The sequence below is a fragment of the Alexandromys fortis genome, unplaced genomic scaffold (assembly GCF_014885135.2).
Source record: "Alexandromys fortis isolate MF-2015 unplaced genomic scaffold, M_Fortis_MF-2015_v1.1 scaffold_67, whole genome shotgun sequence".
NCBI classification, from domain to species: Eukaryota; Metazoa; Chordata; class Mammalia; order Rodentia; family Cricetidae; genus Alexandromys; species Alexandromys fortis.
The window spans coordinates 8,305,933-8,331,325 of NW_026067945.1; the positions used below are offsets into that span (position 1 = coordinate 8,305,933).

Below are 25,393 nucleotides of genomic sequence, written 5' to 3' on the forward strand. Positions count from 1 at the left end.
CCCCCGCCACACCCTAGAGGTGACCTGGCAACCAGAAAAAAAAAAAAAAAATGCTCCATCGCTGCCACTTCCTTCTGCTCTGGTGGCCCTGACCTAGCAAAGAAGGTCTCATTCTGGGCCCTCCCACTGGGTAGAAAACAAATAGGTCTTCACCAAGGTTGCCCTACCGGGTTCATAGTTACAGATCAGGATGTCTAGAGGGCAGCGGATCTGAGGCCAGAGCACTCCTCTCCACCCCCGCCCCTAGTACACACCCCTCCTGGCCCCCCAGAAGACTTAAGGGTGCCTCAGGCAAGGATCCAAACACCTGCCTGCAGCTTTCAGCTGCTTACCACCCTCCTTCCCCAGAGCCAAGATAAATGAACGCTGGGAGCCTGAGGCGGGGTGGCTGCTAAGAGCTGCAAGAAACACAGCTCTGGACTGGACCCAGTCTCCCTGCCCCATGTGGGGGGGGCTCCTGAGGGCTGGCATCTGGGTACCCAGGGAGACCTGAGGATACAAAGGGGATGGGGGACCAGGTAGCTGCTGCTCCCCTTGACCTAGGAAGGTGATATCACTCACTGTGACTACAGAGCCCAAACACAGACCTGTGTGTGATGAGGGAGGCTGGGCCCGGACCTCTGCCACCTTGGAACTTGGGCAGCGTGCCGTGAGGCAGCGTGCGTGGCCTTAACACACCTGGGTGAGGTACAGCTAGACCCCAGCCCTCGACACGATAGTGCTGTCCGCAAACCTAGGGAATTCATTGTTCACTTGTTTCTGTGCTCCGTTCGATTCCTTCACCTGCCTTTCGGATGTCCACTCTAGTTCAGGATTGATGCAGGGATCTCCGCACCAAAGAACTGGCTGAGCTAGAACGGGAGGTCTTCCCCACCCAGACTAACATGGAGGATTCCCAGAACGGTATGGGGTGTGTGATGGAGCCTGACCAGACCAGTCCTTCCTCTGGGATCCAGACCTTTGATCTCAGCAGGCAGAAACCTCTCCGACCCCCCCATCAGCTTGGCGCTGCAGAAGACCAGACAGTGACAGTGTTGGTATGTGTGGCCAAGCCAAACTCAAGACTCAGACCAGACTGGGAGCCTTGTGGGCCCCAGAGGAGCTACCTTAGTGGCCGATTTCCAGTGCCCTGGCTTCCTGCCTGTTCTTGCAGCCTCTTGCTCCCCGAGTGTATGGGTGCTCTCTCAACCAGCAGCATGGACTCTCCCTTCATGCCCACCTTGTATGTGCCCTCCCCGCTGGCGGCTCCTCACTCAGACAGCCCAGCACGGGGTGTTAGGACAGAAGGATGCCTTGGCCCTGACTCTGCTCGGGAAACTGGGAAGGTCTGCCCCTGAGCTGGCTGGCCCCAAATCATGACAGTGAAGGGATGTGGGGACATAGGCAGCAAGGGATGTGAGAGACTTTAGTATAGTCTCTGGGGACCTCCTCTCAACAGAGCCTAGGCTCTAGCTCCAGCACTGTCCACCCTCTCCCTGCACCCTCCCCACTAAACTCCCCGGAAACAGCCTAACTCCAACTGGCCCTTACCCTGACCTCACTACCTGGCGGCCTTGCTCACTGTCTGTTCTGGAAGTCGCCTGCAGGAAGTCTGGCCCCATAGACCTCACAACCTCACCCAGGGCCATTGTACAGTCCCAGGGTGCTGCTGTTAGCCCTCCTGCCCCGCCCCCATCTTCAAGGACAAAGAAGTAGGGTTTTCCACCGAAAAGCAGATTAGTTAGTCAACATCCACTGCCTCCTCCCAGTTTGGCTGGTTGTGCCCACTTTATAAGCAAAGAAACTGAGGCTCTGAGGCAGGAACTCGGCTCTACCTCCTTCCACCTTCACCCTTTTTTATTTAACCCTAGCACTCAGAAGCCTGTTATATTGTGTATTTATTCTCTCTCTCTCTCTCTCTCTCTCTCTCTCTCTCTCCCTCTCCCTCTCGAGATTCATCCATGCATGGTAGGCCGACAGCCGGCTGCCAGGCTTTCGACAGGCCCCCTTCATGTTGTTACTTGTGGTTGCGTCCCTGGCACAAATACCAAGGAGTCAGGCAGCCTGTCAGCCTTCCAGGAGGCTGTCTCCAAGAGAGATGGCGGTTCGAGCCAAACCAGCCTTTCCTGTTCCGCGGAGACTGATGCCACTTGGAAGGCAGGACCCCCTTCCCCGCATCTGTGTGGCCTTGTACACCGAGTAAGAGCACAGGCATCCCTCACCCTGCCATCCATCCGTCTGTCCTTCCAGAGGCAGGACCACCCACTTCCCAGACCACCCTGGCTGGGCCACCTTTATCCCTGCAGGTGCCTCCACACCACAGTGGACAAGCTGTTGGCTAGGAAGAAAAGCGGAAGCTGAACTGTATGGAGTCGCTGTTTTTTGGGGTCAGGGACAGAATAGCTTCATTTTCAGTGGCCCGAGGCATGACTCTGCAGCTGAGATAGGCTCCAGCCTCCTCTGACATCTTCAGTGCCTACTGGAAATGGGAGCCCTAGGGAGGAAACAGGAAATGGAGTCTCCATGCTTAGGAAGCTGTGTGGCCAGTGCCTACTGGGACTCACACTCTGGGGACTCGGGGCTCCCCAGTCTTTCTCTCACAAAGCAATAGAACGCAGAGCTAGTCTGTCGTCATACTAGATGGACCCCACCCTGAACCCAGGCTACCATAGCTGTGGGAAGGTTCTTGTTTCTTTTAAAGTCAGAAGGAAAATATTAGCATGATCTAGATCAGATTGTATTCTACAAATAGAATCTAAAAGATGTTGGAGTAGGATTCTTGGGGTTGGGTTGGTTGGTTCATTGGGGGTGGGGGTTGTTGTTTAGTGTTTTGTTGTTGTTATTATTTTGGTTTGATTTTTAGCATTTCTATGGAGTAAGGAACCCACTCACCCCCAAGAAAACCAGAGTACCCTAGCCCCTGATGTAGCCTGACTGATGACCCCCCTAATGTCCTGTGAGTCTGTGACACAGGAAAAAGACGGGACCCCATGTCTTCTTGGATCCCAGGACCCCTGGCTGCTACCATGTACTATCTGGTTAGCATGAGGCACCCACAGAACAGTGCTGAACTGAGGGACTCCTCCAGCAGCTCCCAACACTCGTGGCCGCCTCCTCAGCCTGAGGTGCTCAGAAGCCTCTAGGCTCCACTACCCTGTCCTGCTGACACTCTGCTTACTTGGGTCTCCGAGGTTCTCTGCAGCTGTAGCCACCTGGAGCTGCAGCCAGGCACTGTGTGTCACCCCCAGTCCCCGCATCTCTGGCCTCCCTGTGACTCCGAGCCTAGGTTCTCTGGCTCTTCTGCCACCCAACCAGTGTTTCTGGTTTCTTATCCTTACACTTACTGGACCAGAGATTGGCTAAGCAACCCCAGGATTGCCCGTGACCTCGTGAGTCTTCTCAGGCTGTTACCATGACCCCTTTAGCTACCACACACACCTCCCAAGCAGCCGAGCAGAGCATCCAACCTCAGCCAGTCCCCATGTGCCATCAGCAACCTGCTTCCCTCTCCTGGGTCCCTAAAAGCAGCAGATAGAAGTGGGGGGCAGTGTCCCCCCTGGAGTCCGATCAGCTAGCTAGCCAGACCCCTCTTCTTGAGGAGTGAACGTTGTTCTACACAGAGGAGAGTGGTAACTGAGCCTGGGAAGGAACAACTTAAGGTTTGGAGGGATGACAAGGAACAGCTCTGGGTATCACCTTGCCCCATATGTCACCTCTCTCCGTGGCTTCAGGCTGGGTTTCCAGGTTCCTGGTTGCCCTCAGATGGGCATAGGCTAGTGGCCGTGGTTCTCAGCCTTCCTAATGCCACGACCCTTTATTAAAGGGTTCCCCGTGTTTTGGTGACCCCCAACCCATAAGCGTATTCTCGCTGCTACTTCATCACCGTCTTATCACTACTGTTATGAATTGTAATGTAAATATTTTTTGGAGATTGTGGTTTGTCAGAGGGGTCGTGACCCAGAGGTTAGAAACCCAAAATTAATCCCAGCCCTGCCTTCTGTGGCTGTGTGACCTCAGGCAAGTTACTGCAGCTCCCTGAGCATCTCTGTAGAGTCGGAGGTGTCACCTGCCCTTGGACAGACTGCCACAGGAGACTAGGAATAATAACTGTGGTGCCTGGAATGCCAAACACAGGGCGTGTCTGTGGCTCTCAGAACACTTACTACTGGCCTTACCCAGACGTCGTCGGCACTTCCTGAAGCAGCCCAGCCCTTCACCTGCAGACCACAGGCTCCATTTGGAAGTGACCTCTGTGTTCTGGCCTGCACAGGAGCTGTATCCACAGCCTGAAGCCTCTGGCTTTTGTTTTGTTTTGTTTTGTTTTTGGTTGACAACCACCTTCCTCCTTTCCCTATTTTTCCTCCTCCCCAGCTTGAAGTGACCCCCAAAACTGCCTTGGGACCATAACCTCTATCCTCACACGCATGGATTTCACCCACCGAGCATCGCAGTTCTCCGTGCCAGACAATCAGGGTGTCAGCAGGGCTGTCCCTCGCCAGTGTCCAGCCAGCTTCTGGTGCTGCTGGCATCCCTTGGCTGGTGGCTGCAACCTTCTCTCCTCCACCTTCCTATTCACTCTGCCTCTCTCTTGGCTGTGTCCCCCTCAACACGAGTCTCATTTCTGCAGACGCTTGCGTTTACCCTTGGGCCCACCAGATAATCCAGTATGTCTCCACCTCACTCCCCTGCACCCAGAGACATCTACCAAGCCCCTTATGCCACACTCACAGTTGGAATGAATGAGCGTCTGGTGTTTGGGGGAGCAGCATTTTGGCCTGACCATAGTGGACTTAGGATCTTTTATTTTTAATTGGTCCTTTTAGTTTTAACTTTATTTTTTATTTTATCTTTATGGTTTACTGCTGTCTGTAGTGAATGAGCTTTTTTTTTTTTGTTTGTTTGTTTGTTTTTCGAGACAGGGTTTCTCTGTGGCTTTGGAGCCTGTCCTGGAACTAGCTCTGTATGCCAGGCTGGTCTCAAACTCACAAAGATCCGCCTGCCTCTGCCTCCCGAGTGCTGGGATTAAAGGCGTGCGCCACCACCGCCCGGCGAGCTTTTTTTTTTTTAAGTTAGGATAGTGAACTAAAGTTTTTCTAAGTAATTTTAGTATATTTTCTAAAAAATCCAGGAAGTGGTGGTGGCGTGTGCCTTTAATCCTAGCACTCCGGAGGAAGAAGCAGGTGGATCTCTGTGAGTTCTAGGCCTGGTCTAACGAGCAAGTTCCAGGATAGCCAAAGCTACACAGAGAAACCCTGTCTCAAAACAAACAAACAATTACCAAAAAAAAAAAAAGGAAAGAAAATTATAAATAAAAATATTAAGTATTGTAAACAGAGGCTGCTTGTTTGTTTCCCGGCCTCCCATACCCAAATAATCACACAGAAACTATATTAATTACAACACTCTTTGGCCAATAGCTTGGGCGTCTTTCTCGCTAGCTCTTATATCTTAAATTGGCCTGTTTCTATTATTTTATATTTTACCATGAGGCTCATGGTTTGCTACCTCTCGCTTCTTGGGCAGCTACATGGCATCTGCCTCCTTCAACGCCTATGTTCTCTGTATATCTCTTTTAGTTTGGCTATATTCTGCCCTGCCATAGGCCAAAGCAGCTTTATTCATTAACCAATAAAAGGCACACATATACAGAAGGGCTTCTCACATCACAGTGTTCAACAGCGTGATTGGTATTGGACTATGACCGCTATGGAGAAGGGAAGCTCCACCGTGCCCCTCCATTACCCCAGTTCCCTAAAACCTCCCCAGACCCTAATCCACTCTCCTCTGTCCCCTTCTCCATAGCTCACTATCATCTTCAAGAACTTCCCAGAGTGTGTGGACCAGAAAGTGTACCAAGCTGAGATGGATGAGCTCCCATCTGCCTTTGCGGACGGCTCCAAGAACGGTGGAGATAAACACGGGGCCAACAGCCTGAAGATCACTGAGAAGGTGTCAGGCCAGCACGTGGAGATCCAGGCCAAGTACATCGGCACCACCATCGTGGTCCGCCAGGTGGGCCGCTACCTGACCTTTGCCGTCAGAATGCCCGAGGAGGTGGTCAACGCCGTGGAGGACCGCGACAGCCAAGGCCTCTACCTCTGCCTGCGGGGCTGCCCGCTCAACCAGCAGATTGACTTCCAGGCTTTCCGGGCCAACGCAGAAAGCCCTCGTAAGCCGGCGGCTGTCAGCCCCTCTCCTGTGGTCCCCGAGACATTCCCGTATGAGACCGCCGTGGCCAAGTGCAAGGAGAAGCTGCCTGTCGAAGACTTGTACTATCAGGCCTGTGTCTTTGACCTCCTCACAACTGGTGATGTGAACTTCACACTGGCTGCCTACTATGCCTTGGAGGACGGCAAGATGCTCCACTCCAACAAGGACAAGCTCCACCTGTTTGAAAGGACTCGGGAACTGCCAGGTGCTGTGGCCGCGGCATTCCCCTTGGCCCCCCAGGGGCTCCTTGGCACCCTCACACTTCTGGCCCTGCTGCCCGTGTTATGGTAGACATTTGGCCGCCTTGGATGCAGAGGGAGGTGCAGACGTTGCCAGGAGCCTTGGCCTCTCGCCCCCGGCTTCTCCTTTGTCTGAGGGCCCCGAGGAGTCATCTTCGGGATGCAGCCCAACAGGTGGGCTCTCTGCGACCCCATGTTCTCTGCACCGTTCAGTAGCAGAGGTGGCCTCTAGCTGATGACCTATACCAGGCCATCTTCAAATGTTTTGGCCGGGGCTCAGGGCCTGGGACAGCTCTCTCTCCTTTCTCTCTCTCTCTCTTTCTTTTAGTGCACGTGACAAGGTTGTGGTGATTGGTGCTGTGTTTTGTGACAGTAGAGTTGTGTGAGAGGGAGACCAACCCTCCACCCCGACCCCACCGTGTGAATGTGCAAGCCAGAGCCCCCATAAGCGGAAGATCCCCACCCCCCACCCACCCCCACCCCGTTACCAGAGAGACACTGGGAAAGTCGGCTCCTTCCACACCCTCACAATGCACTGAGACGGGCCCAGCTGACTGCTGCACACCCACCTACCCTGGGCCTCCTGGGCCCTCCCATATACGCGCACGCACACTGTTACACAAGCACACTCGCACACGCTAAGCCCACGGGTACACCCCCAGCCACCACATCAGTGAGGTTGAAGCATCTACACAGTTCTTTCCCAGGGCAGGGCCTCTGAGCAGTATGACAGCCCCAGAGGGTCCTCGCTCGGCATCTTTAACCAACAGAAGTAAGCTTGTGGTCTGTAGGCTCCTGGTCCCTTCCCACCCAATGCTACAGAGAGACTGCCCCCGTGCATCCGGCCACTGTGGGTGTGAGTTCAGGGTGCCACGCGCAGGCACCTGCCTGCAAAGCCCCGCGGTTGGAGGAAAGGTGTGTTTTGGCCTGAGGTCACAACAGTGCCACTCTTGGGCTCCAATCCCATTTCTGGCTCCACCCTCTGCCCCTCTCCCATTGCACTTAAGAAAAGGAAGTGCTTGGTTCTGAATGTTTCAGCAGAAAAGTGATCCTCCAGTTCCCGCCCTCCCCTGCCCACCACCACCCACCCTGCTAGGTTTACAGCCCCTCAGCAGGGGCCCTGGGGCCTCAGGGCACGAGCAGCAGACACAGTAGATAGGGCCAGCTGGCCTGCCCTGTCCTCTACTCTCTCACCTGCCTTCTAGACTCCCCTAACTGCTGGTCAGCAGCTCCACTCCCCACCCCAGCCCTCTTGCCTGGAGTCTTTGGTGGGAAGAGCAGCAGCTAAGAGGCCTTCCAACACCTGCACCCTGGCAGGGTCTCCTCCCGCTAGTCTCTGGTTTAAACTCTGGCCACACGGCCAGAGGCCTGCCATCGGGAGCCTAGCTTTCCTTCTGCTCAAGGTGAGCACCCATCCCCGGAGCCCAGAGCCATTCCCATCTCTGCTGCTGTTCCGGAGGCCCCCATGGGACCAGCGTGGTGTAAGCGGCTGGCCCCATGGGCCGCCCAGCCAGCGACCCTGCAGCCCACCCTAGCCCCCCCACTCAACATTTGCAGCAGCCCTCCGCTGCTCTCCAGGGACCTCTTATACACTGGCCAGGAGGCTGCAGAACCTGCCTCTCTCTCTCCCAGAGGTCCTGACCCCTGCCAAAAACCACATGGGTAGCTGGGAGGGGCTCAGCCCAGCCCCTCCTCCCTGCTGGTTTTTTTTTTTTTTTTTTAAGCTATCCCTATGTTGGAAGTAAAAAAAAAAAAATTGAAGCACTTTATTTTGGTTGTGTTTGATCACGTTCTGCTTGGAAGTGGGAACCCCTCACTGTGTCCACATGTCTGCGACCTGTGTGGAGTGTCACTGCGTGTACATACTGTAAATTATTTATTAATGGCTAAATGCAAGTAAAGTTTGTTTTGTTGTTTCCTTTTTGATGAGATGTCGCGGTTTGTTTTTCTAAGCTGGGGGATGGAGTGGAGCGGTGATGTGGATAGTGGATTTCTCCCGAAGCTTTGGGCAAGCATGTGCCCAAGCGCAGCTCTTTAGCCACTGTGGCCCTTTGTGACTCGGAGATTGGTGTTCTTCCTTAGGAGGACTTGGTTGGTTCGGTTTCCCTGGCACTAGGAATATTGAAGCCTAATAATGCCTGTGATTGCCTTCCAGGACAAAACTGGAGGAGAGGGAACGGTCTGAGGTCCGTAATGGCTTCATCCAGCCCACATTGGCCAGGAGCCTCTTAACCTCCTCAGCGTCCTAAGGGCCTGGTGGCATTTTCTAATAGGACCGCTGTCCAGACCTATGTACAGCTAGGTTCACTGCTGACTTGTGGTCATATGTCATCCATTAAAAAAAAAAAGCGTGGTGGTACACACCTTTAATCCTAGAACTTGGGAGGCAGAGGTAGGTGGGTCTCTGGATTTAAGGCTAGCCTGGTCTACACAGGGAGTTCCAAGGACAGCCAGAGCTACATAGAGAAACACTATATGGTGGGGGGGGGGGGGACAATGAAGAGACACCTACACAATGAGTCAAGGAACTCAAACCATTTAGCAGATTAAGAACTGACTGAGGTATCCCCACCTGCCAGATAGGTTTTGAATCCCCTGCCACCACCGATGCAATCAACCAAACAAACCAAATTGGTAAGTCCAGGTTGAATGAACAGCAAAGCAGTCCTAGGTGACCCTCAGGAGGATGAAGAGAGGTATCACATGGCAAACATGCCGGGTCTTAAGTAGCCTGTAGGCCCCAAGGAGGGACCAACTTTTGGCAGGCTTCTCGGCGGCTGAGGTGACTCCTCCAGGGGTGGGGCCATTGGGGTGCTGAGGGCAGGGTCTGGAATGGGGCTCTAAGCTAGAGATTCCAAACAGCAACACAAGCCAGGTTGAAGTCCCAAGTAAGGGACCTTTGTGGCAAGTCATTTAACCTCTCTGAGCCCCTGCTCCCTCCTCTACAAGCTGACATGGATCTTTCCCTGGAGGGGTTAATCGGAGAGTTCCACTTACAGAGTAACTCTGGCGAGACTGAGGATGGAGGCAGGAATTTCTGCCCTGCCTATTTTAGGGCTTGACCTAACCGAGGAGATGGTGCGTGAAGAAACCACAGGCACATACAGGAAAGATGGGCTGTGGCCTCTGGTGGAGACACGGCCACAACAGCATCCATTTTATATCTGATTCCGAGGCAGGCTTATTGCAAGCCACTGAGCAACTAGGGAGGCTCAACTAACCCTGGTAGGGCTCTCTGTCGGGGAGCACCCCCAGGCTCTAAACATCTGGGAAGAGGGAGCTGCTGGTGACATTTTCTGGACACCTGTCGTCCACACATGGACCAAAGGAAGGCTTTGTCATTCCCATGACATGGCCGTGTTCGTGTCTACTGCTCATGCTCTGTTCCCCGTGGAGGAGGAGCCCACAGAGCCAGTGATGAGACGACAGGCAAGCAAGAGCATGTATACCCACCCCACCCCACACAACCCCAACCAGACATGAGACGGGAGAACTTTAAAGAATGCTCCTTTTTTTTTTTTTTTTTTTTTTTTTTAACATAGACCCCTAAAGAAACAGGGAAGGGTTGATTGATGAGGAAAGAGCTAAATACACCTCCTGCATTGTCAGGAGCCAAAGGCCTCAGCCTCAGTGGTCAGAGCAGTACGGAGGTGGCAGGACCAGCCAGCCACACACAGGCCAGGGTATGGAAAAGTCAGGCACATGGGGAAAAAGTCTCTCATTCTCCGTCAGATGAAAATGCTATCCGACACTTGGCCAAGAAATAGTTTGGGCTTCGGATTTTTTCAGGCCCCTAAATTTAACCCACAAAAATTCCTTCCTGAACACCACACTGCTCCTAGCCCTCATGAGCAGGGGAATTTGCCACCTCAAGAGTGTGGGCCCAACACCTTGAGCCTGAGTAGTCCCTGTCTTCATTGTGTTTGGCATAATCCCCCAAACTGCCTACGTTGCTAGAACACAGACGGGGTGCAGTGGGCGTGTAGCTCAATGCCAGGGCACTTGCCTATCATGTGAGAGACATTAAGTCCCTGGGTTCTGCCCCCAAACAAAAATAAGTAAAAGAAATCTTAGAGTTCTTGTTTGACAAGGCGGGATTCGTAAGGGGTAAAAACAGAAGAGGCTGATAGACGAAATCTGGTAACCGAGTGGGTAAATCGCAATGGCATCATTCTCAGAGGGCTCTGGCAGAGGCCCCGGAGAGCCAAGCAGCACTGGAGCCTCTCTGTCATGCCCGAGCATGGCTGAGAGCAGAGGGGGCATGTGGGCTTGGGGCAGCCAGCTGACTTGGCGTTGGAGCGGGGCCCTGCCTGTTGCTCGCTGGGTGGTCTCCCTTGGATATTTTTGAGCCTGGGATTCTTGATCTGTAAAATGGAATTACGCTTAGCCACCTCCCAAGGTCATGTGGGAATCTAATGAGCTAATGCCTGGCACAGAGGCCCAACGACAAAGGGAACCCACCAGAAGTAGAGGCCCCTGTGGCAATGGTACCTAAGGCACTTACTCGATTGATGACTCCACTTGTCTGTGAGGACAAGTCCTGTATTCTCACCGGGGAGACAAACCAACAAGTGAGACTTAGATACCCTAAAGGCCCATGGTAGCAGACCCCAGGAAGAAGGCGGGTTCATTGCGAGTGGCCTCCTAACTAAAAAAGGGTGAGGAGGGATGAAAGGCGAGTCTGGCTAGCCCACAACATGAATTTCCAGAGCATTCCACGTCAAGAACACAATTGGAGGGGAGCTCTCTGCAAAGAACAGAGGATGCTGGGGACCTGGAACAGCCCAGCCCAGAGGGAGGTCTCAAGGGATTACAGGAAACCAGCCGTGACTCCAGGGCAGTGAAGAGACAGATGGAAGTCCCCGGATGAGACCACACAGCGGCTAGAGCATGGCAAGCCTCCTGGGCTGGGGAAAAACACAGTGTAGGTTCTTCGTCCCCTTAGAAACATGGTCGCATGTCGTCCTGATTGCCTCAAACTGTATGTAGCCAAGGATGATCCCGAGCGTCTGGCTCTGTCATCTTCATTCCGAGGGCAGAATTACTGGTGTGCACCACTATCTTTGTTCAGTGCTGAGAATGGAACCCAGGGTCTCGTATATATTGACAAGCATTCCTACCTAATGAGCTGCAGTGCTAGCCTGACTTGAAGCTTTCTTTTGAGGCCAGAGGGAGCCACGCAGGCTCAGAGACAAGCCTCCACCAAGGAAAGGCAAAGCCATTGCCACCACATAAGTCCAGTCCCAGAGGCCCGGCAGTGGTGGCACACACCTTTAATCCCAGCACTCGGGAGGCAGAGGCAGGCGGATCTCTGGGAGTTCGAAGCCAGCCTGGTCTACAAGAGCTAGTTCCAGGACGGGCANAAAAAAAAAAAAAAAAAAAAAAAAAAAAAAAAAAAAAAAAAAAAAAAAAAGCCAGTCTCAGGCAGTGGCTGAACTGGAGAGATGTGTGGAATGCTAGCCTGTTGACCTGTCCCGCAGCCGTTCAGTCCCAAAGAAACACACAGAGGGCTACATTAATTATAAATTAATACATTAATTAATTATAAACTGGTTGGCCTCTCAGCTCAGGCTTCTTATTAACTAATTCTTACATCTTAAATTAGCCCATAATTCTTGTCTGTGTTAGCCACGGGGCTTGGTACCTTATACCAGTGAGAGGCATTCTTGTCTTGCTTCCTCTGCGGCTGGGTGGCGACTGCAGACTGAGCCTTTCTTTCCTCTTCCCAGAATTCTCCTGTTCTCGTTGCCCCACCTCTACTTCCTGCCTGGCTACCGGCCAATCAGCGTTTTATTAAACCAATACAAATGACAAATCTTTACAGGGTACAAGACCATTGTCCCACAGCAATAGGCTTTGCATTGAACATGTAGGATGGGTAGGCAGAGCTGAGAGACAGAGGGACTGTCACCAGGTGTGACTTGAAACACCAGGGTAGAGATATGGTTACCTCCCTAGAAATTTCTTATTTAAATAACATAAACTGCCCTGCGCAAATGCTGAAGGCAAGCTGTGCTCACAGGCTGGGCTTCACAAACAAAAGAACACGTGTTGGGAGCAGACCGACAAGCCGCTTGCTCAGCTGTGGTGAGTAAGAGACTGGTGGAACCACTCAGCTCACAGAGAGTGCTGAAGTCTCGAAAAGCCCCCCCCCCACCCCACCTTGCGGAGACGGCCTCAGGCCAGGTGCTTGGGAAAGGGCGGGTGGTTCACTGAAGTTGGGCTTCACAGTCAACACTAAGCTGTGTAGGATGGAAAGAGACTAACATTTAAAAAGGAAAGAACAAGCTGGGCATGGTGGCACGTGCCTTTAATTCTAGCACTTGGGAGGCAGAGGCAAATGAATCTCTGTGAGATCGAAGCCAGCCTGGTCTAAGTTCCGGGACTGCCAAAGACACACAGAGAAACCCTGTCTCAAAGGGAGAGGGAGAGAGAGAGAGAGAGAGAGAGAGAGAGAGAGAGAGAGAGAGAGAGAGAGAGAGAGAGAGAGAAAAGGAAAAAGATGAAGCACTCTTGGTACATGGTTGTAGTGGCAGCAGGGGTGTTTTGGGATTCAGACAAGACACCAGGCAGCCCAATTCCTAAGGTCAAGATGAGCAGACTGTCCATCATCACCTTGTCCTTGCTTCAGGGTGACCTTGGGAGGATTTGTCCACATTTGAACACACACCAGCTCTGTTTCTCTCTCTCTCTCTCTCTCTCTCTCTCTCTCTCTCTCTCTCTCTCTCTCTCTCTCTCTCTCTCTCTCTCTCTCCCAAAAGCCACTCTGCACGGATAAGAGTCCTTCTCTGGGCCTTAAAATGTACATCAAAATGTCCCAGTGAAAAGATCTGCTAGGGGGAGAATTAAGATTTGCTCAGAAACTGTTAGGGAATTGGACATAGGCAAAAAAGACAACTGTCACGGAGGAGGAGGAGGGGTGTTCTGACAGCTTGGGGTAAGAGATAACTCACAACGAATAAGAGTCTAAAGGATTAAGATAGTTGGAAATGGGGCCAGTAGCAGTCCCCGGAAGCCATTCCTCAAGGCAACTGGACAAGAGGCTGAGCCCTGGATGGGGCTGCAGAAATCACTCAGCAGCGAGTGAGAGCATGTGTTGCTCTTGCAGAGGACCAGAGTTCAGTTTTCAGTACCCATGTCAAACAGTTCACAAGTACGCATAACTCCAGCTCTAGGGGATCCAACGTCCTCTTCTGACCTCCATGGGTATCTGCAGCCACAGGCACATAGCTACACAAGACATGTATCACATACACACAGACACATAGCTACACACAGACATCATATATCCACATACACAGGCACATAGCTACACACAGACATATATCCACATACACAGGCACATACCTACACGCAGACATATATCACATACACGCAGACACATAGCTGCACGCAGACATATATCACATACACACAGACACATAGCTGCACACAGACATATATCACATACACACTGACACATAGCTGCATGCAGACATATATCACACACAGGCACATAGCTACACACAGACATATATCACATACACACATATACATATAATTACTGATGGCCCGGGTGCACAGTAGTTTGTGCAAGAGAACTTCTGGGTAGAGGACAGAGCCTAGGTGGACCCCATCATTCATGGGCTCTGTGCCAGGATGGGTAAGTAATAATTGCTCCTAGCCATAGCCATCTCAACCATGAGGAAATAAGGCTAGCCCCTCCGTCATCAGGTTGTTCTGTAAACTAACTGGAGTGTATGGGAAGACCACTCTTCATTGGAAATGACCGTTTCCTGACAGGCACAGCTTTGACCCAGCTCCACGTCGTCCCTCGACAAACTCTAGTGCCCACACATCCTCCTCCGCTACAGCCTCTGAGTGCGAACAAATCTGACACCCAACCTAGAAAGAAGTGATTTTGTCCCAGCTTCCTCCCGGTGGGTAAACCAGGGTCAAGAGCAGTCAACTTTTGGAGGTTACAAAAAGGTTCTAAAAGAGGAAGCCCACCCACCCTCTCTCCAAGCCAAGACAACGTCAGGAGTCCCCAACAGGGGTGGAATCCACTTAGGGTTCTAGTTTGGGTGACCAGGGAGAGGGTCTATCCGCTATTATTCCCCAAAAGACCCCTGAGCATCGCTCGTCTGGGGAACTACCTTTCCCAGGAGTGCCTAGCTTTCCACGCAAAGGCTGCGCAGGTGCAGAACGTGGCGTTTGACGCACGTGCGTGGGGAGACCCTTTAAAAGCTGGAACGCCCTCCGTTCATCCTCTTTTTCCCTTCTCTTTACTGTTACGCACGCTGCAATAAACCTGGCGCCACGTGGGTTTTGTTGTGTCTTGCGTCCTCCTTTTGTCTCCAAGAAGAACACTCGTCCGAGAAGAACACCCGCCACTCACACCTATAGGCTAGATGGACAAGGAGGGCTTAGAAGAGGGACAAACTGGGAGGAGACAACAGCCACCTACAGTCTGAGAGCCTGGAGGTCTGAGCTGATTAGTCTTAGGTCATCTTGACACACAACTAGAGTTTTATCTTAATGGAGGGAGCCTCCGTTGAGAAAATGCCTCCAGTAGATCCAGCTGCAAGGCTTTTCCTTCATTAGCGATGGGGGAGTACCCAGGCCATTGTGGATGACGTCATCCCTGAGTTGGTGGCCGTGGATTCTGTAAGACAGCAGGAGTAAACCAGGAGAGACAAGACAGTAAAGAGCACCCCCTCCGTGGCCTCTGCATCCGCTCCTGCCTCCAGGTTCCTGCCCTGCTTGAGTTCCTGTCCCGACTTCTTTTGATGATGAACAGCCATGCGGAAGTGTCAGTCAAATAAACCCTTTCCTTCCCAACTTGCTTTTGGGTCATGGTGTTTCCTTGCAGCAACAGAAACTCTAAGACAGGTTCTAAGGAGGACCATGTCAGTGTGCTGGAGGCCTGTCAACTGGGTCCCATCACCCAGAAGCGGCCAGTCAGGTTTCCAGGTTAAGAACAAGTCTTGGCAACAACTCTGATACGATCTGGCTGCCAGTGTGGTCCCCATTTCCGATGTGCGTGAACGCTGGAAACAGCCCAGTGGTATTATAAGAGCTAGATATCATGGTCACTTGCCCGAAAGTACTAGCACCAATTTGTCACTGTGAAGTCCTGTCCAGCCACCCCCTTCCTAGGCTCCAGGTTCTCAGAGCCCAAGCATGTTGCATCAAAGGGTTTGGTGAGCAAGGCCCAAGGGTGTCGAGACTGGCGCCTAAGCTACCCAGAGCTAGGTCTTTAAGACAGAGCTCACTTCCCCACAACTGCCTTTTTGAGTGCACACATCCATGGAAAGTTGGCCTGACACAATACTAAGAGTCCTTCCTGGTTCTTCTAAATACAGACAACTGGAGGCTACCCAATGTGGCTGGACGTGGCCTAGATTTGGGGGGACATTTGTATATTCTGCAAAGATTTAAAAGATACTGTGACAGTGACCTTTGGGCTCCATGCTGAAGGCACAGCAGAGTGGATGAAGGCGCTCTGCCTCGTGGGTGACCTCTAGTGGTGAGAAACTCGCAACACTTTCACCACCATCCTATAGCAGAGGAAGGGGATGGAGGTCTTGGGTCCTCTCAGGTGGCGCTTCCTGGTTCTCCGACCTTAACCATGAGCCCCTTTGTGTCTGTGAGCCTTGTTGCCCTCTGTCAACTAGGGCCAGGATGACTTCCTCACAGGGCAGCTGGGAGAACCGAGAGCACGCCATTTGCAAGGCCTGTGGGACCAAGAGGGAGCTGTCAAAGCAGAGGGTATCTGGGTCTTGATTGTTGCAGAATGTTAGTTTAAGGTGTGTTACATTTGTTTATGCTGCGGAACATTTGTTTAGTGATGCAAAGATGTGTTGCATTCTTTTATGTTGTGCTTGTTTAACTCTGTGAAGCTGTGATACTTTGCCTGTCTAAAACATCGGATGGTCTAATAAAGAGCTGAACAGACGATAGTGAGGCAGGAGCAAGGACAGGCAGGGCTGGCAGAAAAGAGAAGCAGTAGGAAGAACAATCTGGGAGGAGAGAAGGAGCAAGGTAGGACAAGGAGAGGAGGACACCAGGGGCCAGCCACCCAGCTACACAGCCAGCAACGGAGAAAGAAGTAAAGAAAGGTATATGGAAACAGAGAAAGATAAAAGCCCAAAGGCAAAAGATAAGATGTGTAATTTAAGAAAAGCTGGCTAGAAACAAGCCAAGCTAAAATTGGGCATTCATAAGTAAGAATAAGCCTCCATGTCATGATATGGGGGCAGGTCCCCCAAAAGAGTAGAGTAAAAACCTAACAACACTTGATAGCAGTTTTCTCCTTGACTAACCTATATTCAGGCTCTCCTGAACTTTTCAGCTATTTGAAAGTTCTATTGAACTTCTCCGCACGGAGCCTCTCATTGCCTTTAATAAGAATCTTACTGAACTTCACTAGAATCCCCCACCCACCATATCTGATCAGGAATGGAATCACGGGCCCATAGAAAGCAGTTCAGAGGAAAACATGAGTCGCTAAGGTCACCTTGTGAGGGATGTTCTCAGTCCCCTCTCAAGCCTCCTTCGGGAACAAGGTGGCTCCAGTCTCCTGGCCCCTCCCGGCAAAGGAAGGGATCTAGAAATTGGGAGAAGAATCAGAGCCTTCCCCTGGGTAAGGTGTGGGCCAGCTGCGGTTCTGCCGGGATTCATGGACTTCTGCTGCCCTCTGCAGGACAGTTCTAGAATCACACCTACTCTGGGATGATGCGTCAGATTCTCAAGCGGCCAAGGCTCCATGTGGGGAGAGGGGGGTCTGGTTAGTTTTCTGTCAACTTGATGATAACTAGAGCCTTCTGGGAGGAGGGGATCTTGATTAAGAGGCTTCCTCCATCAGGTTAGCTTGTAGGCAGGTCTGCGGGGGCATTTTCTTGATTAATGGTAGATATGGGAGAGCCCGCCCTCTATGGGTGGTGCCACCGTTGGGGCTGGTGGTCCCGGGTTGTGTGAGCCCGTAAGCGGCACTCCTTCATGGCCTCTGCTTTAGCTCCTGCCTCAAGTTCCCACCCAGACTTCTCTTCACAGCAGAAGGGCTAAGATGCAACAAACCCCTTTACTCCCTAAGTTGCTTCTGGCCTCTGTGTTTATCACAGAAATAGAGTGCAAACAAGGACAAGTTGCAAGAGAGAGCCTCTCATCTGTAGTGCCTCCAGGAACCCCATCATTCTGCCTTTGACAGTGTGGCCAGCCAAGCCCATCTTGTGTGTTCTGCGGGGCTTCCATCCTTGCTACCAGAATGCAGACCACGTGATGCAAGCTTAGGTGTGAGTGGAACACAAATGCCTAGGTTGGGGTCCCAGTTGGACACAAGCCTTGCACCCACTGGCCCATGGGTGCCACTCTGCCTGAGAATTCAGAGAAGGCAGAGTCCATGCGAATTCTCCCCTTGCTTGCTCTGAGTTATCTACTCTGGACATGTTTCAGGTAGACTGTAGACCTGATTTTTGTTCCCACACAAAGTCAGAGAGCCTTGTGGCCAGGGACAAGTCATTTGGACACATAACTCATCAGGAAATCCCCAAGACCTGCCACAGGAGAGAGTCCTATCAACAGGGGCTGGGCAGGGCTCCACCATAACCAGGAACGTGCAGGAAGGTTTTATCTGTTTCAGCTGCATCCAGACGGTACTCCACAAAATCAGGAGGCAGCATGGATTAGAGTTCTGACCTGGAATAGGATGGAAGGGGCTTTTAGTTAAAGCCTAAGCGGCGATGCTAGCGTGGCTCCTTTAAGAACCACAGGCTCTATTCTCTGGCAAACTGCTGGTCTTTAGTTCTCAGTAAGTGACCTTTCTGTTGGCACTTACTGAGCAGGGTTTGTGGTGTTTGCCAAGCATCTGCATCCCTGCCAGGGAGGCACTGGGAGGTGAGGGCCCCAGGCCTGCAGCTTCCAGTAAAAGGCAGGCATCTTGGCAGCAGCAGCCTTGGAAGCCTGTCACTGTTGGGAGTCGTAATAGATTATTGCAGCACTTGTTAAGTTTCCCAGAGCCAGCCCAGCTGCGCTGCGCAGCAGAGGGAGGGATTACCAGTGGTTTCTCCAGAGGAACGCCTCTCCATGCTTCTCCACTTTGCCAGGCCAGAATTAACACTGGCCTCTTGCACCCAAGGGTCCTGGAAGGCTAGCAGGGTGGAGTCCCAGCAGCACGGGTTTATAAAGACATGAGCTTGGGTTCAAAGTCACTTTTGTAGCCCTGGGCCTGGACAAGATTGCAAGGAGGCTCTCCACTCACAGGCCAGGCCGCTTTTGCTGTCTGGGCCATGTCGGAGCTGAGCCACCTCTGTGCCAAATTGCAAGTTAATGTCTGTGTCACGGTTCCCATTAGAAAGGCATCTTTGTCCACTCGGGAATATATAACCCAACTGTGAAGCGCACAAATGCTGCAGGCTGGCAGGCCTCCCCAGGACCCCCAGAGCAGCTCAGGGCAGTCCTGCATGACCTACCCGCTTCAATAGCTCCATGCCATCTCATGAGGTGCACAGTTGTGGGCTGTGGCCTGGAGCTCTTCAGACACAGGAAACTGTCCATACCGACAAAAGCACAACTTAGGAAAAACCCCATCGATGACAAGCTTGGACACATGGCCACGCCTCCGGCAAAGGAAGGAGACAGAGGAAGTATCTTCAAGGCATTTGCCTCACACCAGAACGTAACGCAACTGGTTAGCCCGATTCTAAAAATCCTTAGTAACGCTTTTTAATATACAAGAATCAAAAGTACAGCAGTTTTACAATGTAGGAAAATTTAATACATACTATATAAACAACATTATTTACATCAGAAATCACTAGGACAGTGGCATTTTTCACAAATATAAATTAATTACTGTTTAGTCAACAGGTTTCAAAAGTCCACAAGTTTACAAGAAAAACCACCTGTCCCCAAATGAGTAGGGACAGATGGACTAAAGCAGCCTGGACCCTTGGCATGACTCTCTTCACCTGACACAGCTGGCCTCAGATGAGCGACAAGACCACAGGTGCTGGGCCTGGACACGGCTCCTGCTGACATGTGGGTTTTGGTCTATAAGATTTCAGTGTTGCTGTGTGTGTGAACACGTAAGTGAATCACCTTTGCTCTGCAAAGCCTGATGCAGCTGCCGGCCACACCAGGTCAGAGCAGCAGCACAGTGAGAAATGTTTGCGTTCCCTTTGCGGGGCTTACGGAATGACTACACAAGAGTCCGAGGAGGGACCAGGGGGTCGGGCTCCCGCAGGCTGGCCAATGAGGGGACACCGTGGTCAGCAGAAACATCACCTTCCTGGTGGTCTAGGGTCACGGTGCATCACAGTACTTCAGGCCTTGGCAACACTCACTCTTTCCTCAACCATGAGCTGCCCAAAGCTGGGCTCCACCAGAACTCCACCGACAGCCTCGCCCACCTGAGCAGACTGCTGCTGTAAGTGTATGGTGCACATACTGGTTTAAAGCAAGAGGAAAGCCTCCTTTCTCCCAACCCACTCGTCAGATACACAGATGTCTGATGGGAGATACTGCAATCTAGAATCAATGTAACACTGATCTGGCCAACATTGCCTTTTGCTACGTATTATGGCACTTTAGTCCTGAAGGAAACAAAAGGAAGTTCCTTTTTCCTCATGATGAGACATCTTTGAGAATAACTTAAATCTTCTACCAACAAGTTGAAAGAGAAAAAGGCCTAGGTAAGCGTGGAAGGGCAAGGCCTCCACCTTGCACAGGGCACCAAAGAGCCCAGCAAACCAATATTAGTGTCGATGCCATCGGCAAGAAGCTCCAACTCTGGTTTACTGTTCACTGTGTGGGAAATCGTGGCAGGCCACCAGGCAGGAGACTCCAGCCAGAGGACTCCAGTGCATGCCCAAGATCAGGGTAAGGGACCAGGTGCCATGAGGCATCCAGAAGGCGGTCTATTGAGCACTGGCTGCAGGGACCGACTCAGTACAGCCGGGTCCATGGTGCTCTAAGTAGCGGAAGCAATGGCCCACCACAGCCATGCCATGGCCAGACGATGGACTCAAAGACACAATTCAAGCTTGTCTTGGGAAAGTCATTAATGGTACTGCCCAGGATGGGTCCACCCCATCCCCAAAGGAGTTCAGAAAGCTGAATCCTGCGTATTCCAAAACAAGACTTTTCATCAACTCAGAATGAGCCTGGACTCTCACCACACCATCTATAGGTTAAAGTCAGCTTTCCTGTGTCCATCTAGAAAGGCTTTGGATACCTTTAACAATACTGGTAAGCTATACTGAAAGTGAGTCAAACCAAAGGCGCAACCCAGTTATCCATACGCTGAGAAGAGCCATTCAATGATGCAACCCACCAACCTGACCCAACCTGACCCCAACAGGCCTCCTGTCCTCTCACAGCTCAGCCACCCCGGTCATGGCTGTTTGGGAGTTGGGAAAATTAACTTAGGTTTATACTCTACAGATCACAAAGAAAGAGGGTTTGATGCTGCTGAATCCTAACTTGCAATGGAAATGTAACCCTCGGGTATTTTTCCCTGACTGAACCTCAACTGTCAAGATGTTTGGGTTTGTATAGGCTTCCCCGTCAAGCTGTGTAAAGGAACCGAGATGCAAGTACAATCACTGGCCCACTCCAATACTGAAAGCTCCCTGCTTGCTGGCACCACCAATGCCCACTTTCGGAACCCCACCCCTCCCCATCTGCTTACCAGCAGGCACCCCATCAGCAGGCCACCATCAGGACCTGTGACTCTCCTTCTCAACATAGGAACCAGAAACCCACCAGGGATTCCTATTTCCTGGTGATACTACCCCAAAGCCCCATCTCCACCCCTAAACCCACTTAGCCCATGCCCCCAAACAAGTAAGACCCACGGTGGCATCAATGACGCCAATGTCACAGTTCTCTAAAGTTGGCCAGAGGGATCCAACTTTCCCTGACAAAGAGGGAAAATGGACTCCACCAGAAGACCAAACCTTTGAAATGTACAGAGATAGTACGGGAAGAATTAGTGTTGGCAGGGGGGACGCCATGGTGGAAGTTGTTTCCTGTCTCTCTATGCCCACCCCACTTCACGTAATGAGACCAAGTGTGTCACTTCTCCCAGAAACACCTGAGGGGTATACGTGCTCCCCTTTCAAGTCTTGCAGTGTGAAACCCACCCTGTGACCTCCCACTTCCCATCAGCAGCACCCTCACGTCATAGTGAACCAATCACACGCTGTCCAGCAGGTCCTTGCCCTGGTCACTCATGCTGAATATAACATTCACTGACTCTCAAGATCTCCGATTCCTTCACAGGGAAAGCAGCCCAATGAAGCTGGTACATAAGTCACCTCTTCCTCCCAGCACCCACGGAGGTGGGAGGCCACGATAGGCTAGGATGGGACAGGGTGCCAAAGTGCAGGAGTGGAGACCAAACCAAAGCAGCAGATGAAGGCCTCCGACTCCCTGAAGTGCTCCTTCAGCCGCCAAGTTAGTGGATTCAGCAGCAGTGTATCCAAGAACTCCACTCGCTAGCCTGACCACTGGCCACCGTTGGACCAGACCAAAAAGTCCAAGTGCTTGATGACTCCCGTGATCGCGCCCCTTTCGGAGCTGTCCTTTATGTTTTCCGAACATTCCAGTTATAGTCTGGGTTGTTTTTCTGTTCTAGCGATCTCTCCAAAGGAGACCTGTGATCCAAGGGTGACTTGGAGTCATGGGGAGACTTCTGGGAAGGGGGTGAGCGAGGATCTGAGGCTGCAGCGTGTAATGAGGGCAGGGGCTGTTTGTATTCCCCCAACTTGTCTGTGTGGAAAGAGCGGTAATGGTCTGAGGGTCCCTGGCCATGGTAGCCCATTGCGGGTCTGTGGTCAGACATTCGTCGAAAATCCTGCTGGTGGTAATTCTGGGGCCTAAAATCATCTGATCTCCTCCGTTTAGAGTCATGATGGTGCCTGAAAGAGAGACGCACGGATCAGCTGAAAGACCACAACCAGACTCTCCATCTTCTGCTGTCATTTCCTCACACACAGAGACAAATATTTCTGTCACCAGGGAACCACACACACACACACACACACACACACACACACACACACACGCGCGACCCAGGCATAGACAGTTCTTTCATACATAATGGTAAAAGTATCCTGTGAAATAACGTGCCCTCTTCAGAGCTGCAGTGACGTGTGGACACACGTGGACAATCACTGACAGCTTTGCAAACTCACTTTCCCTTCAGGAAAACACAACTATAAACATTTTCACATTTCTTCACCATACTCAAAAGAAAAAATACACAGAAATTATTTGTAAATTATTAATAACGGCAAAACCCAGAATCAACCTAGATATTCAGCATTAAAGTTGCCTAAAATTATGCATACTGACTCAGCCCACCAGGGACTCTCTAGCCACCACACATAAGGCAGCCTCACCTACACACCTAGACCCCCACCATACAAGTAGCTCAAGCCTGGCAACTGCTTGCTAAGGGCTGTCAACTCCTTCTGGCCTCCTTTTCTCCAAATTCACCAGCTCCCAAAACATTCCCTTCCATAGGACGCAGAGACCTAGAGTCCTACCAACAGCCTGCCTAAGAACCTCCAGTAGTCCTATTTGGCCTTTAGACCCAGGACTGGTCCACATTGCCAGGGGAAACTTGTTCCAAGCTCCTGACCAAGACTGAAGGTACCAGGCTACAGCAGATAAGCAAAAGACCTGAAATGGAGGCTGTAACATCAAATATGAGACAAAGATAAAATGTTTCACTCTCAGTCCTGCTATAAATCCTGAGCAGTGTAGGAAAGGTGACCTGAACACATCAGAAAACTCAATCAAAACCAAACTACAGATAGACAAACTCCAACACAGCTATAACACACATACATACACACACACACACACACACACACACACACACACACACACACAAAGAAGTAAGCAACATGTCTCCAAAAACACCAATCTATAGTATGGCTCCAAATAAAAATGACCTAGAAGACTTAGAATTTAAAAAAGATTTCACTATGACCAAACACCTCAAAGACAAAGATGAATGAATGAATGAATGAATGGGAAGCCAATCCAGAATATGAGAACAGTCTGAATTGTTGAAGGAAACCCAAACTGAAATGATACCGGGGATGGAAACCTCAGTAAGCTGACTGAAATCCTCAGTAGAAACCACGACAACAGAAAGGATCATGTCCGCAACAGCAGGGATGGAGACAGAGTAATTGGATTCCTCCATAAAGGTCAGTGAGGAAGGTGTCAAAGAAAGCACCAGCAGAACATGGGAGAATGTGAGGTCCATTAGAAGACCTCGCCTCTGTATTATGGCACGAAGGGGAATACAAAAGAGAAGGAAGAGAGTATCTTTAGTAAAATCAGAGAAGAAAATTCCCCAATGCCCATTCAGATACAAGAGACCTAGAGAATATCAAATAAACAAGGCTAGAAAAGAAAAACAAAACAAATACAGAATAAAGGGTATTTAAAGTTATAACAAAGAAAATACAAGTCGCCTAGAAAGGCAGACACACGAGAAAACACTGAATAATACCGACAGCACCCTTTAAAGCAGAAGGGCCTGGAAGGATGGATCCCAAGTCCTGAAAGACCACAGCTGTCAACCAGACTATTATACCCAGCAAAACAATCTATTAAAACTGAAGGAGAGGGGCTGGAGAGAGGGCTCGGTGGTGAAGAGCACTTGCTGCTCCTCTGGCCTCTAGAGGACCTGGGCACAGTTCTTAGCACCCATGTCAAGAGGCTCACAACCACCTATAACCCACTTCCAGGGGGATCTGATGCCTCTGGCCTCCTAGGGCACCTGTACTCATAAATGCATATACCCACACGCAGATATACACAACACCTATACATAAATAAAAGTAAATATAAATCTATAAGAGCCAGACAGTGGTGGTGTACACCTTTAATCCCAGCACTGAGGAGACAGAAGCAGGTAGATCTGAGTTCAAGGCCAGCCTGGGCTGCATAGTTTCAGGATAGTCAGGGCTACACAGAAAAACCCTGTCTGGGGGGTGAGGGGAGCTTTTCTTTAAAAGATAATAAAATTAAAAATTAAATTGAAGAAATAAAAACATTTCATGATAAAAACAGACTAAAGGGTTGGAGAGATGGCTCAATAGTTAAGAGCACTGGCTGCTCTTCCAGAGTTCAATTCCCAGCAACTACATGGTGGCTCACAACCATGTATAATTCTATGTGGTGCCCTCTTATGGCCTGCAGGCATACATGCAGGCAGAAACACTGTATGCATAACATCTGTGTTTTCCAATGGTCTTAGTCAACCCCTATGAAGAAGTCACAAGGGGTTGTGACTCACAGGTGGAGAACGCCTAGACTAAAGGAATTTGTGACCACTAAGCCAGTTCTGCAGAGGATATTAAAAAGACTATTTCAATCTGAAGAGAAGAATGAATAACCCGAGAAGTCAAGGGAACAAGTAATTAATGAAAGACAGATAAGGGGGTGTGTGTGTCCCAAATCATGTGTATGTGTGTGCATGTGTGTGTGCATGCGTGTGTGTGCATGCGTGTGTGTGCGCGCGCGTGTGTGTGTGTGTGTGCATGCGTGTGTGTGTGTGTGTGTGGTGCATGGAGGGAGTACTACTATCAATGGTATCTTATAGGGCATCTAATAAATTGCTGGGCATGGAAACTACTAAGAGAATAAGATACATGAGATAAGCTAATCAACTGAAACCGTCAGCAGATAAAAGGATACTGAGACAGTTCTTAGAACGGAGTCTAGCCAGTATCCCATGACTTCAAGCAGGATAATAGTAAGTACAATTCGAATTTCCGAAGGAGAGGAATGGAAGATGACAATAATATTTGAAAAATATTGAAAATCTCCCAAATTTATGGGTGAAAGACGTTCAGAAAGCTGAGTAATTCCTGAGTATAAGAGACACAAAGAATCATCTGCCAGGGCTGGGAGGCAGCTCTGTGGTACAGCACTGGCTTAGTACATTCAAAGCCCTGGGTTTA

At 50.9% G+C, this 25,393-nt stretch overlaps 2 protein-coding genes across 6 annotated transcripts in view; one reads left to right on the top strand and one right to left on the bottom strand.

The window, feature by feature from the left end:
* Rgma (repulsive guidance molecule BMP co-receptor a) overlaps positions 1 to 8,359 on the top strand; it is a 41,355-nt gene extending 32,996 nt beyond the window's left edge. Inside the window, exon 4 of the mRNA XM_050149144.1 lies at positions 5,782 to 8,359. Coding sequence (XP_050005101.1) covers positions 5,782 to 6,480 — 699 coding nt within the window. The 3' untranslated portion in view covers positions 6,481 to 8,359. The remainder of the gene's footprint in view (positions 1 to 5,781) is intronic.
* A 10,755-nt stretch (positions 8,360 to 19,114) lies between these two features.
* Chd2 (chromodomain helicase DNA binding protein 2) overlaps positions 19,115 to 25,393 on the bottom strand; it is a 128,092-nt gene continuing 121,813 nt past the window's right edge. For all 5 annotated transcript variants that reach the window (XM_050149141.1, XM_050149140.1, XM_050149143.1 and 2 more), the window contains one exon: positions 19,115 to 22,327. In XM_050149141.1, the coding sequence (XP_050005098.1) occupies positions 21,994 to 22,327 (334 nt within the window). In that variant the 3' untranslated portion in view covers positions 19,115 to 21,993. The remainder of the gene's footprint in view (positions 22,328 to 25,393) is intronic.